Source organism: Gopherus evgoodei, chromosome 3 (assembly GCF_007399415.2).
Source record: "Gopherus evgoodei ecotype Sinaloan lineage chromosome 3, rGopEvg1_v1.p, whole genome shotgun sequence".
NCBI lineage: Eukaryota > Metazoa > Chordata > Testudines > Testudinidae > Gopherus > Gopherus evgoodei.
The window spans coordinates 176,196,805-176,210,156 of record NC_044324.1 but is presented as its reverse complement, the minus strand read 5'-3'; the positions used below and the strand labels follow the sequence as shown (position 1 = coordinate 176,210,156).

General features: G+C 43.6%; 2 protein-coding genes across 6 annotated transcripts in view; one reads left to right on the top strand and one right to left on the bottom strand.

Annotated features, from left to right (window-relative positions):
* GPATCH2 (G-patch domain containing 2) overlaps positions 1-12,232 on the bottom strand; it is a 191,188-nt gene extending 178,956 nt beyond the window's left edge. For all 3 annotated transcript variants that reach the window (XM_030557492.1, XM_030557493.1, XM_030557494.1), the window contains exon 1: positions 12,033-12,232. In XM_030557492.1, the coding sequence (XP_030413352.1) occupies positions 12,033-12,088 (56 nt within the window). In that variant the 5' untranslated portion in view covers positions 12,089-12,232. The remainder of the gene's footprint in view (positions 1-12,032) is intronic.
* A 65-nt stretch (positions 12,233-12,297) lies between these two features.
* SPATA17 (spermatogenesis associated 17) overlaps positions 12,298-13,352 on the top strand; it is a 173,153-nt gene continuing 172,098 nt past the window's right edge. Inside the window, exon 1 of one of the 3 annotated variants that reach the window (XM_030557504.1) lies at positions 12,298-12,322. Coding sequence is in view for 1 of the 3 variants with exons in the window: in XM_030557502.1 (XP_030413362.1) it covers positions 12,503-12,570 (68 nt within the window). In the remaining 2 variants the exon portion in view is untranslated. Of the gene's footprint in view, positions 12,323-12,479; positions 12,571-13,250; positions 13,276-13,352 lie in introns of those variants that run through there. The other 2 variants (XM_030557502.1, XM_030557505.1) reach the window with 2 other exon arrangements.

Genomic DNA, 13,352 nt, shown 5'->3' with positions numbered 1-13,352 from the left:
GCCTCAGACTCGTGCGGCTTGCTCAGGCTACAGGGCTGTTTCACTGCAGTGTAGACTTCTGGGTTCAGCCCGAGCTCTGGAACCCTCCCACCTCACAGGGTCCTAAAGTCTGGGCTCCAGCCCAAGGCCAAAAATCTAAACAGGGTTCCGCAGCCTGGGAGCCTGAGTCAGCTGGCACAGGTCAGCCACAGGCATCTAAAGTGCAATGTAGACATACCTATATTTATTACCAAGTATACTTCAATAGGCTCACACGTGTGTACTTGAGTTAAAAAAACAAACAAACAAAAACTAAAGCCAAAACAGTAAGATTTACTGCAGAACACCCAGGTGAAGGAATCAAAACAAACTAAGACCCCAAAGTAATTAGCCTCCTTTCTTCTAGTGCTCACTACTGTGTTATACCTGGTGACATATAGTGGACAAACATTGGTCAGTAAATTGTGTAAGTGAGTGTCCAGAAGAAAGCTGTTCATATAGTTTTAGAACAGGACGAAAGGAGACATGAGTCAGCCATTTTCTACCAACATCAGCAGGTTGCAAATGGAGAGAGTTTAGTCATATAGCACACAAGTTTCCCCCACTCACTCATTCATCACTGGCCCCAGGCCTAAAGGTGCTAAGCAGGATGGTCCAATGGTTACACACCAACATGACGCAGGATATCTGAGCTCTCTTTCCTGCTCTGCCTGTGACTTCTTGTATAATCCTGGACAACTCACTCAACTCATTGTGTCTCTGTTTCCCTATATGAAATGGGAATACCATCACCTTCTAAAATGTCGTCAGTTCTATGGACCAAGAGTGCTAGGCGAATTCTAATTTAGTTATGAAAAAATTCAAATTCACCATTAAATGTTTTACCTACAAGGAGACGTCTCTTGAACTATACTGCTATTTTTTGTAATTTCAGAAGTAGTTCAGGAAAATAATTTGTGCCAGCTGTAAGACATATCACCATAATCATAAAGACAGAGTAGTACAGTCTACTATCTCAATTTTGATAAATATATGATGCCAAACTGTATATATGTTTACTTTTCAACTCTTTTTCTATGCCTGCTATAATGACTGAACTCTTATTTCTGTCACTCTGACATAACCAGGCATTTCCTGTGCCACTTGCTAATTGCAAGCAACATCTTGGCAGCACCTTTCAGGAATGTGCACCTTTCTGGCACTCACCTTTGAGCAAGAAACACAAATCAGGTACCAATACTTTTCGCTTATCCTTAGTCCTCCTGGCTCTCACAAGAAATCATTTTCCTTGCTTTTGAGAAATAACTACAGTGGATATCAGCAAAAGAGGTAGTCATGCAAATAAAGCACTGTTTATTGAAAAATTCAGACAGAATAAAGTAACTGGTAGCCAATCAAATCTACAGATTGGCTGACAGCCTAGTTATACAGGAAAATCTTGGAATAGGTCCAGTTTCTCTATTTCTGCCATCTTCTCCTTCTCTCCCTTTCTCGCGACTTGTCTACACTACACATTTTAGCCAACACTGGCTGTAGTAATGCAAACCATGACTTGCACCACAGCAGCTTACACCAGTTTCAAAGAAATGCAAGTCATAGTTTGCACCAATATGGGTATATCAGTGACTATTAAAAAAACCCACACACAGAAAACCCAGCATAGAGAAGGCCTTAGCATACAAGCACATTTGGCCTTACCTCCATGGGGAGAAATGGTTTGGTGGTTTGTGAGGGTGGGGTGGATTTTTAAGTTTTCAGTCAAGTTAACTTAATATGACAGGACAGCCCCCTTAACACCTGTGAAGACAACTTCACATCTTTTCAGGCTCACAAAATAAAAAAAAGGTGTTGAGCTGCATCTTCACAGGTATAAGGGAGCTTTCAAATTGTTTTACCTTGGCATGAGGGGAGCCTCAGGGCACAACACTTTTTTTTTTTTTTTTAAATTTCTCATCAGCATGCAGGCAGTTATAAATCAAGTTCAGCACTTAGAAAAAAAATGATCACTATCACATCTCTGGCATAATACTCACTATATTCAACATTTGATGAAATCCAAAATACTTAGGTTGGCAAAAGACTGCTTATCAAGAACATAAAGCACTTCAGTGCAACCTTTGTTCCTTGTTGAACAGCACTTGATTAGAATACAGTCTATTTACAGAGCTTTTACTCCCTGGCCTAGGCCAAAGTGTTAGGCCCTGTCTACTGCACAGAAACTTGCCAGTGTAAAGCAGATTTCTGCATTGTAAACTCCTGAGGTGTACACACTGCCAAGTCTCTTAGCGCACAGAAACTGTGCAGTTGCAGAGCTGTAAAAAAAACAACACAAAACATCCCGACGAGAGTGCCAGTGTAGATACCCTGATCGATTACAGAGCTGTGATTGGCCTCTGGGAGGTGTATCACAATGCCTGTTCTCGCCTCTCTAGTCATCAGTTTGAACTCTACTGCCTTCCCCTCAGATGAGCAGACATCATCCCCACCCCGTAAATTCCTTTGGAATTTTGAAAGTCCCCTTCCTGTTTACTCAGTGATGCATGCAGTGGCCATGCCTGCTCCACGCACCAGGCAATCCCTCGCTTGGAGCAATGCCGAGCTGCTGGACCTCATCAGCACTTGGGGAGAGGAGACTGTCCAGACCCAGCTGCGCTTCAGCCATAGGAATTATGATACCTATGGACAGATTTCACGATGCATGACAGAAGGCGGCCATGAATGGGACATACTGCAGTGCAGGGTCAAAATGAAGGAGCTGCAGAACACCTACCACAAGGTGCGGGAGGCAAACTGCTGCTCCGGTGCTGTGCCCACGAACTGCCAGTTCTACAAAGAGCTGGACACAATACTCGGTGGGGACCCCACCTCCACTGTGAAGGCCACTGTGGATACTTCACTGGCTCATGTGCCAGTCGAGAGTGGACCGAGCCAGGAGGAGGATATCGTGCATGAGGATGTGGAAGGGGATCCAGAGGCAGATGACAACTCCAAGGTCAGAGATGCATGCAGTCAGGAGCTCTTTTTCTACCTCAGAGGAGGCTAGCAGACACAGCTGTCGAATCTTCGCAAAGCACAAACAGGACAGGAGGCCCCTGGTAAGTGGATTTGATTCTGGAAATCGCTGAGGCGAGTTATAGGGGCAGAAGGGTTGCAGAAGGCAGGCTTGCCTCTGTATGATACACATACCACCACCACATGCTTAGTCTGAGCGGCAGAACAAGCTGTTGATTGACTCCGTCAGCCAGTTAGTGACAGGTATGTGAATAGTGGCTGTATTTTAAAATCACCGAATCAGTGTTCTGTGTGTTGCAAACAATGCTGCTTCTGTAAAATGTTGCATTTTTGTTTCACAGAGGTGACCTTGGGAGCCCAGCCTCCCTCTTTGTTATCGCTGGCTGAATGGCTGTGCAGAATTAGAAAGCGGCCACGAAAAACTCAAGACAACTTTCTGTGTGATGTCATGATACACTTCACGGCCGAAAACAAGAATCAAAGGAGTGCGAGACAGCGAGAAGAGGGACTGAAAGGAGAACGTGGTGCATCAGAACGAAGCCACGGGGTGGCACTTAATTGCTATGGAGTGCCAAGCGGTCATGCTCCAGGTGCTACTAGAACTGTAACTTGAGCAGCTTCGCTCCCGCCCTCCCCAGCAGCCACTGTTGCAAAAAACTCTTTACCATGCATCCGCCAGACACACCGCCAACACACTCTGACCAACCTCTTGGCTCCAATCTGTACCCGCTGCATTTCACTCTTGCATCGTCATAGTCCAGTTCTGCAGACTCCCAGTACTGACTGCACTCAACATTCATCTCTCTGCAGTATAGCCCTGCTGAAATACAGTACCCACTGCACTGTACTCCAAAGGACAAAGTTGGATATGACCCCTGGAGATACACAAATCTTTAACCATCCTGGGACGCCACCTCTTCCTGGGACCCTTCCTTCCCTCATCCCCAGTGCAGATTTTTTTTTTGTCTCCTCCAGTCGTTGTATTTTAATAAAAGAATTGTTTTGGTTTGAAAGTAATCTTTATTCCATCAACTGAAAGCAAACAGCCCTGCAAAGCAACAAGCTATTTTCTTAAACCTTCACAGTGCATTGGCTGCACCAATCACATTCGCCTCCTAGCATTACAAGCACTGGACTCCCAAGCATAACAACAAATATTGGTGGCTTTCAGCTTCAAATTGCTGCCTCAAGGCATCCCTGAGTCTTATGGCCCTACGCTGCACTCTTCTAACAGCCCTGATCTTTGGCTGTTCAAATTCAGCCTCAGCGGTCCAGCCCCAAATGAAGCTTTCACCTTTCCCTTCACAAATATTATGGAGCGTACAGCACGCAGCTATAAACATAGGAATATTGTCATCTTCAGGTCCAGTCTCCCATATAGTCAGCGCCAGCGGGCCTTTAAACGGCCAAAAGTACACTCAGTCATGATTCTGCACTTGCTCAGCTTGTTGTTGAATCACTCTTTGCTGCTTTCAAGGTTCCCAGGGTATGGCTTTATAAGTCACAGCATTAAGGGGTAGGCGGGTCTCCCAGGATCCCAATGGGCATTTCAGCTTCCCCTACAGTGATCTTCTGGTCCGGGAAGAAAGTCCCTGCTTCCAGATTCCTGAATAGCCCAGTGTCCCTGTCATAGTATCTTTCCCCAATCTGAACCTTAGAGTCCAAAAGTTGGGGTACCAGCATGAATTCCTCTAAGCTCAATTACCAGCTTAGAACCTGTAGTGCTGCCACCAATCAGGAATTCCAGTGCCTGATACACTCTGGTACCCCCAAAACCTTCTCTGGGGACCCCCAAGACCCAGACCCCCTGGATCTTAACACAAGGAAAGTAAACTCTTTCCTTCACCAGTGCCTTTCCTAGGCTTCCCTCCCTGGGTTACCCTGGAAGATTACTGTGATTCAAACCCCTTGAATCTTAAAACAGGGAGGAAAGTTCCTTCCCCGCTCCCCTTCTCCCTCACCCAGAGGCAATACAGATTCAAGCTCCGTGAACCTAAAACAAAGGGATTCCACCCCCTCCCCTCCCTTCCCTTTCTTCCCTGTTAAGTACAAATTCAATTCCCTTGAGCCTCAACAAGGGGAAAAAAATCAGACAGGTCTTAAAAGCAAAACTTTTAATAAAAAGAAAGAAAAAAGGGACAAGTTATCTCTGTAATTTAGATGGTAAAAGTTACAAGGTCTGTCAGCTTATAGAAACTGGAGAAAAAGCCTCCTCCAACAGAAATACAATTTAAAATACTTCCAGCCAAATACGCATTAAAACTCTACCAGCCAGATACACATTTGCAAATAAAGAAAACCAATTAAAAAGACTATAACCACCTGTTCCTTACTAGATACTCACTATTCTGAATATATAAGAGATTGTAGCAGGCAGATTGGCAAGAAACCTGGTTGCATGTCTAGCCCCTTCCAGGACCCAGAGAGAACAAAGCCAAACCCAAAAACCACAAACAAAGGCTTCCCTCCACCGAGATTTGAAAGTATCTTGTTTCCTGATTGGTCCTCTGGTCAGGTGTTGGGTTCCCTGTTTGTTAACCCTTTACAGGTAAAAGAGACATTAACCCTTAACTATCTGTTTATGACAGTCCCAAAAGATGCATGCATCCTGCACCTTTTGGGACCAGTCTGCGTTAATGTCCTTGAAACGCCCACGGTGATCCACAAGCACCTGGAGAACCATAGAAAAATACCCCTTCCAATTATTGTACTTGGTTGCTAGGTGGTCTTGTGCCAAAATTGGAATATGCATGCCATCTATCGCCCCTCCACAGTTAGGGACACCCATCTGTGCAAAGCCATCCACAATGTGCCCCGAGTCATGGTCTTTCGGAGTAGGATGCGATTAATGACCCTGCACACTTCCGTCAACACGAGTCCAACTGTTGACTTCGTTAGTGATGGATTGGCTTCCACAGTGCAACCGCCATGCGCTTCTCCAATAGCAGGGTGGCTCTCATTCACTTGTCCTTGCACTGCAGGGCTGGGGTGAGCTCATCACATAGTCCCATGAATGTGGCTTTCCTCATCCAAAAGTTTTGCAGCCACTGCTCGTCATCCCAGACGTGCATGACGCTGTGATCCCACCACTCAGTGCTTGTTTCCTGAGCCTAAAAGCAGTGTCATCACCTCCGTGAATATCACAAGCAATCTCGTGTCATAGCCAGTACGCATGGCGAGATAAATGTTGAACTGCTTTTGCCTTTGTAGGTTAAGGAATAACTCCACAGCCACTCATGACGTGTTGGTCAGAGCAAGCAGCATATTGGTCAACAGCACGGGATCCACTCCTGCAGACCGAAGAAGCAGAGTGTGCAGTACACAAACCGTTGAAACTTAGCACTAAATGCAGGTGGAAGCATGGGGATTGCTGGGATGTGAAGCAATGCATCACAGGACATTGGGACAGGACCCAGGATGCCCCCTGACTACCTCCATCTTCCCACAACTCTTAGCAGCAGAAGAGGAAGAGATGCTCTGTGGGATAGCTGCCCAGAGTGCACCACTCTGAATACCGCCGCAAGTATGAATACGCTATTGCGCAAGCAGCTGCCAGTGTGAAAATTTAACAGCCGTTTCCCTTCAGCGCTCTCTGAGCAGTACCGTAACTCCTGGCACTGTAACTCTGCTAGTGTAGACATAACCTTAGTCTGTGTTCCACCACACCTCTGAGGATTTGGCCTGCCCTTACTTATGGCTTGTCTACATGCGGAAACTGACTGGCAGTAATAGGAATAAAATCATACCATTATAACTATGCTGGTAAAATGCCCCATGTGGACACACTAGTTTATTCCAAAATAGAGTGTCCACATGGGAAAATATAACGGCACAGGTATAGAAGTATAATTATATCTCTATAGTTTTGCTGGTCAATCTCACAGTCCTAGTGAATGCTAATTAGACTTCTATTATTGTCTGAAGTTTCAAATAGGAACCCCTATCTGTTATATACTTTAAGTTATCATATTTCTCGATACCTATTGATACAAGTATGATTTGTCATGGACTGTGCCCATTCAGAGCAGAAAATTCATCTTTGGAAACCAGTGAGAAATTTTCAAAAAGCATTGGGCAATAACGTTCTCAATTCCCATTGTAAATCAAGTTTTATGAGTCTCGTGCTCCTGCAATTAACTGATAAGTACTCTTTACCCGTATATAAATCTTTTAATTGATCCTAATACACCTCTGACTGAACAGATGAAAATCCACCCAGCCTCAGTGGCCTCATCTACACAACAGTTACAACATGGCTATAACCTACCTGTCTTACAATACCAAATACATTTCGTTTGGCATGTGTACAGTGTTCACTTAGTATGATTATATGATTACTTGGTCTTGTCAAATCAAAGTCCATGCTTCACGTTTAGAATACAAACCAAGTTATAACTGAATTTCCCAGTCTGGTTTTTACTGTAGTGTACACAGAGCTCACCTCAAGATTTTGCCACTCTTGAAAACCCAAGAAAGTACATTTGATTTATTTTAACAATTCTTTCTTTTCTCTTTTGTATGAATTAAGGAATGGGAGTAGAAACTAGAAAGTTCAGACTAACTGCTTCTATTTATTTATAGTGAGAAACCACTTTTAACATTCTGCAGAGTTTTTCCAGCAAGTTAATACTTATCAGCATATCCCTTTTCTGGCTTTTTTTGTGTGTCTATCTTATACTTCGCAGATGGGAATGAATTCTTTTAACTGAAGTATTATCCAAAGGCTGGCCCAAAAGAGACATTTAGAAATGTGTGTTTCTGGAACAGGTTGAAAATACAACAATTAATTACAATTGTCAACAGCAACTACAGAGTGCATTCAGTCAGAAAAGATAAAATTCAGGAATGTTAATAATATGGAATATACAGCATAACACAAGCTGGACCTTCCCCAAAATATTTTTAATATAGAACCCATAGTTCAGTGTGCCTAACATTAGACTGTAAAAACACAGTTACAGAACTGTCCACTGCCAGTGACAAAAACTGTATCTTCTCTCACAGATGATATTGCTGCACTAACAGTGTAGTTTGCCTCCAGTGACCCACAGATTTATATAAAACAGTTTTAATGGGGTTTACTAAATGTTGACCCCTTTCCTCTCTACGCACTCTTTCCAAGATAAATAAAAGCAGCTACAATATATGTACGTCACTTCAATGTCAAAATATTTTCGTGTCCAATACTATTAAAACTACCATTACACTTTTTTTAAAAAAAATCAAGGCCTTTTACATGAAATATCATGTTTGACACTTCTTGTTAAAGAAAATGAGAACTACCATTGCCCTTTTTAAGATATGGACGTAAATGGAGTGAAATAAAGTGCAGCAACAAAAACTTGATACAAAGACCTCATTAATTGTCCAGGTAAGAACTACCTGAACCATTAGACAATATTTATATGATGGAATGAAGAAATCATTATCAGAATAATCAAAGAGCCAAAAAGTGTCCAAAACACAAGCTTTCCCTAAATGGTGGTGTGCATTGATAACATATCTGAGAAACACTCAACTAATATATAGACTCCTGCCATCCATAGATTCATAGACTGTAGGACTGGAAAGGACCTTGAAAGGTCATCGAGTCCAGTCCCCTCCCCCAATGGCAGAACCAAATACTGTCTAGACCATCCCTGATAGACATTTATCTAACCTACTCTTAAATATCTCCAGAGATGGAGATTCCACAATCTCCCTAGGCAGTTTATTCCAACGTTTAACCACCCTGACAGTTAGGAAGTTTTTCCTAATGTTCAACCTAAACCTCCTTTGCTGCAGTTTAAGTCCATTGCTTCTTGTTCTATCCTTAGAGGCTAAGATGAACAAGTTTTCTCTCACCTCCTTATGACACCCTTTTAGATACCTGAAAACTGCTATCATGTCCCCTCTCAGTCTTCTCTTTTCCAAATTAAACAAACCCAATTCTTTCAGCCTTCCTTCATAGGTCATGTTCTCTACGCCTTTAATCACTCTTGCTGCTCTTCTCTGGACCCTCTCCAATTTCTCCTCATCTTTCTTGAAATGTGATGCGCAGAACTGGACACAATACAATCCAGAGTAAGCAAAACACATTGCTGAAACAGACTAAAGAGGAATAACAGAATTATCTTCTTGAATTCTCCATATAACTATCTTTTTTAGAACTCTTAATATTTCAAAAAGGTATGGCTTCGCAGAAGCTCAAGTACTATACCATGAGACATTAATTTTCTTTGGTTCCTTAATATTACCAATTTTACTAAAATAGATTTCCATTGAAGCATAGCTTCCTGGATAACCTATGTACAGAGGAATGAGGGGCGAATACTTTTGAGTAGTCCAAAGTATATTTAGCAGACCTCCAGAGCTGGCAAACTATAATTAAAAAAGATAACTAGATTTTGGATTCTTCTCTCTATACCAAACAGTTCTGGGCAATATCTTTGGGCCAGTATAGCCAACTTCCATAAAACCCTGCACTTACAATCAAGGTTAGCATTATGGCTTGATCATTCAGTAGTTGTTAGCAACAATTATAACCTGACTCTTTAAAAGAAAGGGACTGTAGTATGTTATCACTCATAAAAGTAAAATAGAGGACATACAATCTATTAGTCATCAGTGTGAACTATGTTACTGTGCTGTCTCGGAGTTCTAACTCTTTCAGGATATACATTATTTCATGACTCCTGTGAATAGCAAATATAATTTTCACAGAATTTTTGGGAAACTATTTACTGCAGTAAGATAACAAAACTTTTTAGAGGTATTTCACTTGGTTTTGCCTTTGAAACATATCTCTTTGGCTCAAAAGTTTGAGTATATAATCTTATTTTTGTCCAGCTAAAAGAAAACTACTTTGGTACACTTTTCCTCCAAGACCTGTGAGTGTGTATATACACACACACTATATTATATATTACACACACAGAGGTCTTGGAGGAAATATCTATGTTACCTGGTCACCACTACAGGTGGAAGTTCTACCATTATTTGTTTTCCTAGCTTGGAACCTTCCTTGACATTCTTCCTCTAATCTTTAACTCCATTATAAACCAACACTAAACTTTTCCAACAATTCCTTTCTTAGTTTAGAACAAAAACTGCTGAGCAGTTTTAATGGTATAGTAGTCTAAAGTCTCAAGAATTTTAATAATAATGCTTTTTGCATAAAAGAGAGAGGAAAGGAGCCACAAGACATACAGATTCCATCCTACAATCCTGGTTTACACTAACAGATCTGATCATAACAGTGGGACTGTAGCATCCTTGTGTTCATTTTCAGTCTTTGTAATGAACCTAATGCACATTAAAGGTTTATTTTGGTTGTTTTGAAACTAACTTATTTCTGAATTATACAAAAAAGTGAAAAACGTGTAAGGAAAGAGAGCTTTGCATTGGGTGTTTAATGTTTATCAACACAAGAATCTTTAACACTTCTTAATCAATGTTTAGTGTAGTGGTCACACAAAATTTCCTACACCTCAAGCTTCCTCTTAACTCGATGCTAAGAAAGGTTTACATGATGGTTGCACAATGTTTTCTACTAGGATGCTTCTAACATTTAATGCAGAAAACCATTTAATGCAGTACGTGAAGTTTTCATTAATAACCCAGTATAAAATTCTATAATGTTCCAGTTGTGGTTGGGTCTTCAACCACTTTCTCATAATATTGGTGGTATCAGCAGCTTGCATTCTCAGTTTGGACTGTGGACATTATTCATTTTAGGGAGATGTTTTTTATTGGACCAACTTCTGTTGGCGAAAGTGACAAGCTTTCAAGCTGTTTGCTCAAAAGCTTGTCACTTTTGCCAATAGAAGTTGGTCCAATAAAAAAAATTACCTCACCCACCTCATCTCTCTAATTTCCTGAGACCAACATAGTTACAACAACACTGCAAACAACTATGCATTTTGTCTGTCAATTGGTTGTTTGTTTCATCTTCTTTCTATCCCTCTCTGGTCCTTCCACTGCCATTGGAACACTGTCAACCCTCTGTGGCCCTTTAGCCTTCCCTCCTACTTTCCCTTTCTTCCCCACTCACACAGATACCACTTTTTCCTTTCCTTCTCCTTCTATTTCCTTTGTCAAATTCCACTTACTCCACTCCTATAATAAAAATAAATTATTTGGAACTACTTCAGCAGAACTATACAGTGGGAACACACGACTGCTATTTTTTTTTCTAACTATTGTTTGCAAGGTCTACTTGTTGAGTCTTGTTTCAGATAAAACTTAAGGTGCTCAGAGCAGAGACCATGTGTAAATGTGTATTTGCAAAGCAGCTACCACAAAGGAACCAGGCTCTTCATGTTCTAATACAATATAAACAACAGGTTTGAGGTGATGGGGTTTTATCTTCTGGCCTGGGAGCAACAAATCCTTTTGCACACAGCCCACTGTTCACCCATAAAATAGCAGGTGACTGAAAGGTGAAAGACCTCATGTGACAAATCTGCCAATAGTTCATGCCTTCAATCCCCTTTATAAGGATATCATCAATAATTTGGTCCTAACCAGCAGCCACGCTGTCCGATGGGCAAAAGGGGAAGGAGAGGGTTCAGAAAGGGGAAGGGAGACATTTGGTAAAAGAGAGGAGGAATGAGTCTCCACAGCACAGCAAAGGCGTAGTTTGGGGACGGGCGGCGGGGCGTTGCTCCCTCAAACAGCAAACCTCCGGCTGGCACGGAATTTACCTCCTCCATGCATGCCCCAACTGTCCTGACTGGAGCCCCCATACAAAAATCAAACTACGCCTACGCAGCAACGTTTTTAAATAAAATACCAACAGGACCAGATGCTCCCGAGACATGTGGGTCTGAGCCCCAAGGAGGAGTCACTCGTGGCAGGAATGGGATAGCGGCGTCTAGGGGGAGCAACTCCAGAGACTGAGAATCCACTCGGGGCCCAACCCTACAATCTCCCCGCAGCCCCAGGAAGCTCTAACTCGGCGCACTCGGGCCCCGCCGGGAAAGCTTCTGTCTCCAAATCACGGAGCCGCCGCCGCCGCCGCCACCCACCCTCGCCCCCGTCCCAGTCCAGCCCGGCCTCACCAGCTCTTTCTCGCCGCCTGAGCTCGGGTCGGGTTGGGCTCAGCGACCCGGAACATGAACCCGGCGCCTCCCCCGGCCGCTCCCCGGGGAAGCTGATGCCGCTTCGCAGAGACTTGGGGAGGCGGCCGAAGCCGGGCGAGCGAGAACGGATGTCAGGATCGCTCTTTGCCCGCGCCTCACTCCCCCATGATAGGAGCCCGGAAGCGGCTGCAGCACCGGCAGGAAGTAGGACCCAACCATCCCCCATGCCTTCCCCGCCTGCGGTCCGCTGCCGAGAGGGAACTCGGATGGTACGGCCCATATCTGGGGGTCTCGCTCACCAGTTCCCCTCACCCCCAGCACTCTTCCGTGTCCTACCTCCCCGACCCCATTCTGGCGGGGCCTGTAGGGAGGAATTACCTCCCCCTCAGCCAGGTGGTACGGTCTGGTTGCCATGGTGACGGCCTGTACACCATGAGGGCAGGGGGAACATGGCCACTTTGGCCAGGCTACGAGGGAGGCTGCCGGGCCAGAGGGAGGAATATTTCCATAGGAACAGGTAACGGGCCCGCTGTCCCCGCCCCCGCGGGTCTGCATTGGCCTCATAGTACTTCCCTTCTGGGGAGGAGCATTGGTAAGAGCCAGGCCAGCGCACTGGGATGGGACACAGGTTCTCCAAATGATGGTGGCACCTCGCAAGATCACCCCCATGGCACGTCCCCAGGTCACCACATTGCACCAGCGCAGTGTTGCATTGTCACAGGGACATTGCCATGTCCAGTTAGCACTGTCAGTGCTTAATAGTTATATTCCCCTAGCGCTCTTAAACCCCAATTAGAATCAGGACCCCCTGGTGCTAGGCACAGAATAAAAGGTAGTCTGTGCCCCAAAGAGCCCACAGTTATCATGCCATATGAAAATGTTGACATATCATATCAAGTATATTACCACATTGCACCAAAGCAAGATTATTATCAAAATGTTGCTAGGTTGAATAAAAATCCCATTGTGGCACAGCAAAATAGTCTTCCGGGGGAACCCTTTTTTGTCACCTAGTGTTCATAAGCTCAGAAAGTGATTCTTAGGGCAATCCCTTGTAGAAACCAAAGGCAATAGTAATTCTGCTTATTAAGGAGAGTGTTGTTATTACCACAAAAATGGTGTCCCAAATCCTTCACTAAAATAATGTATATAACTAACAGCTCGAAATTAGCATCCACTTCTGGAGTTTCCTGAGCATTTTATACAACACACTATTTAAATGGTAAGATCCACAGAGAAGAGAATAATGTCTCATCCAGAGCTAAGCAAAATATTGGTGCTTAAATAATTACCTCTTTT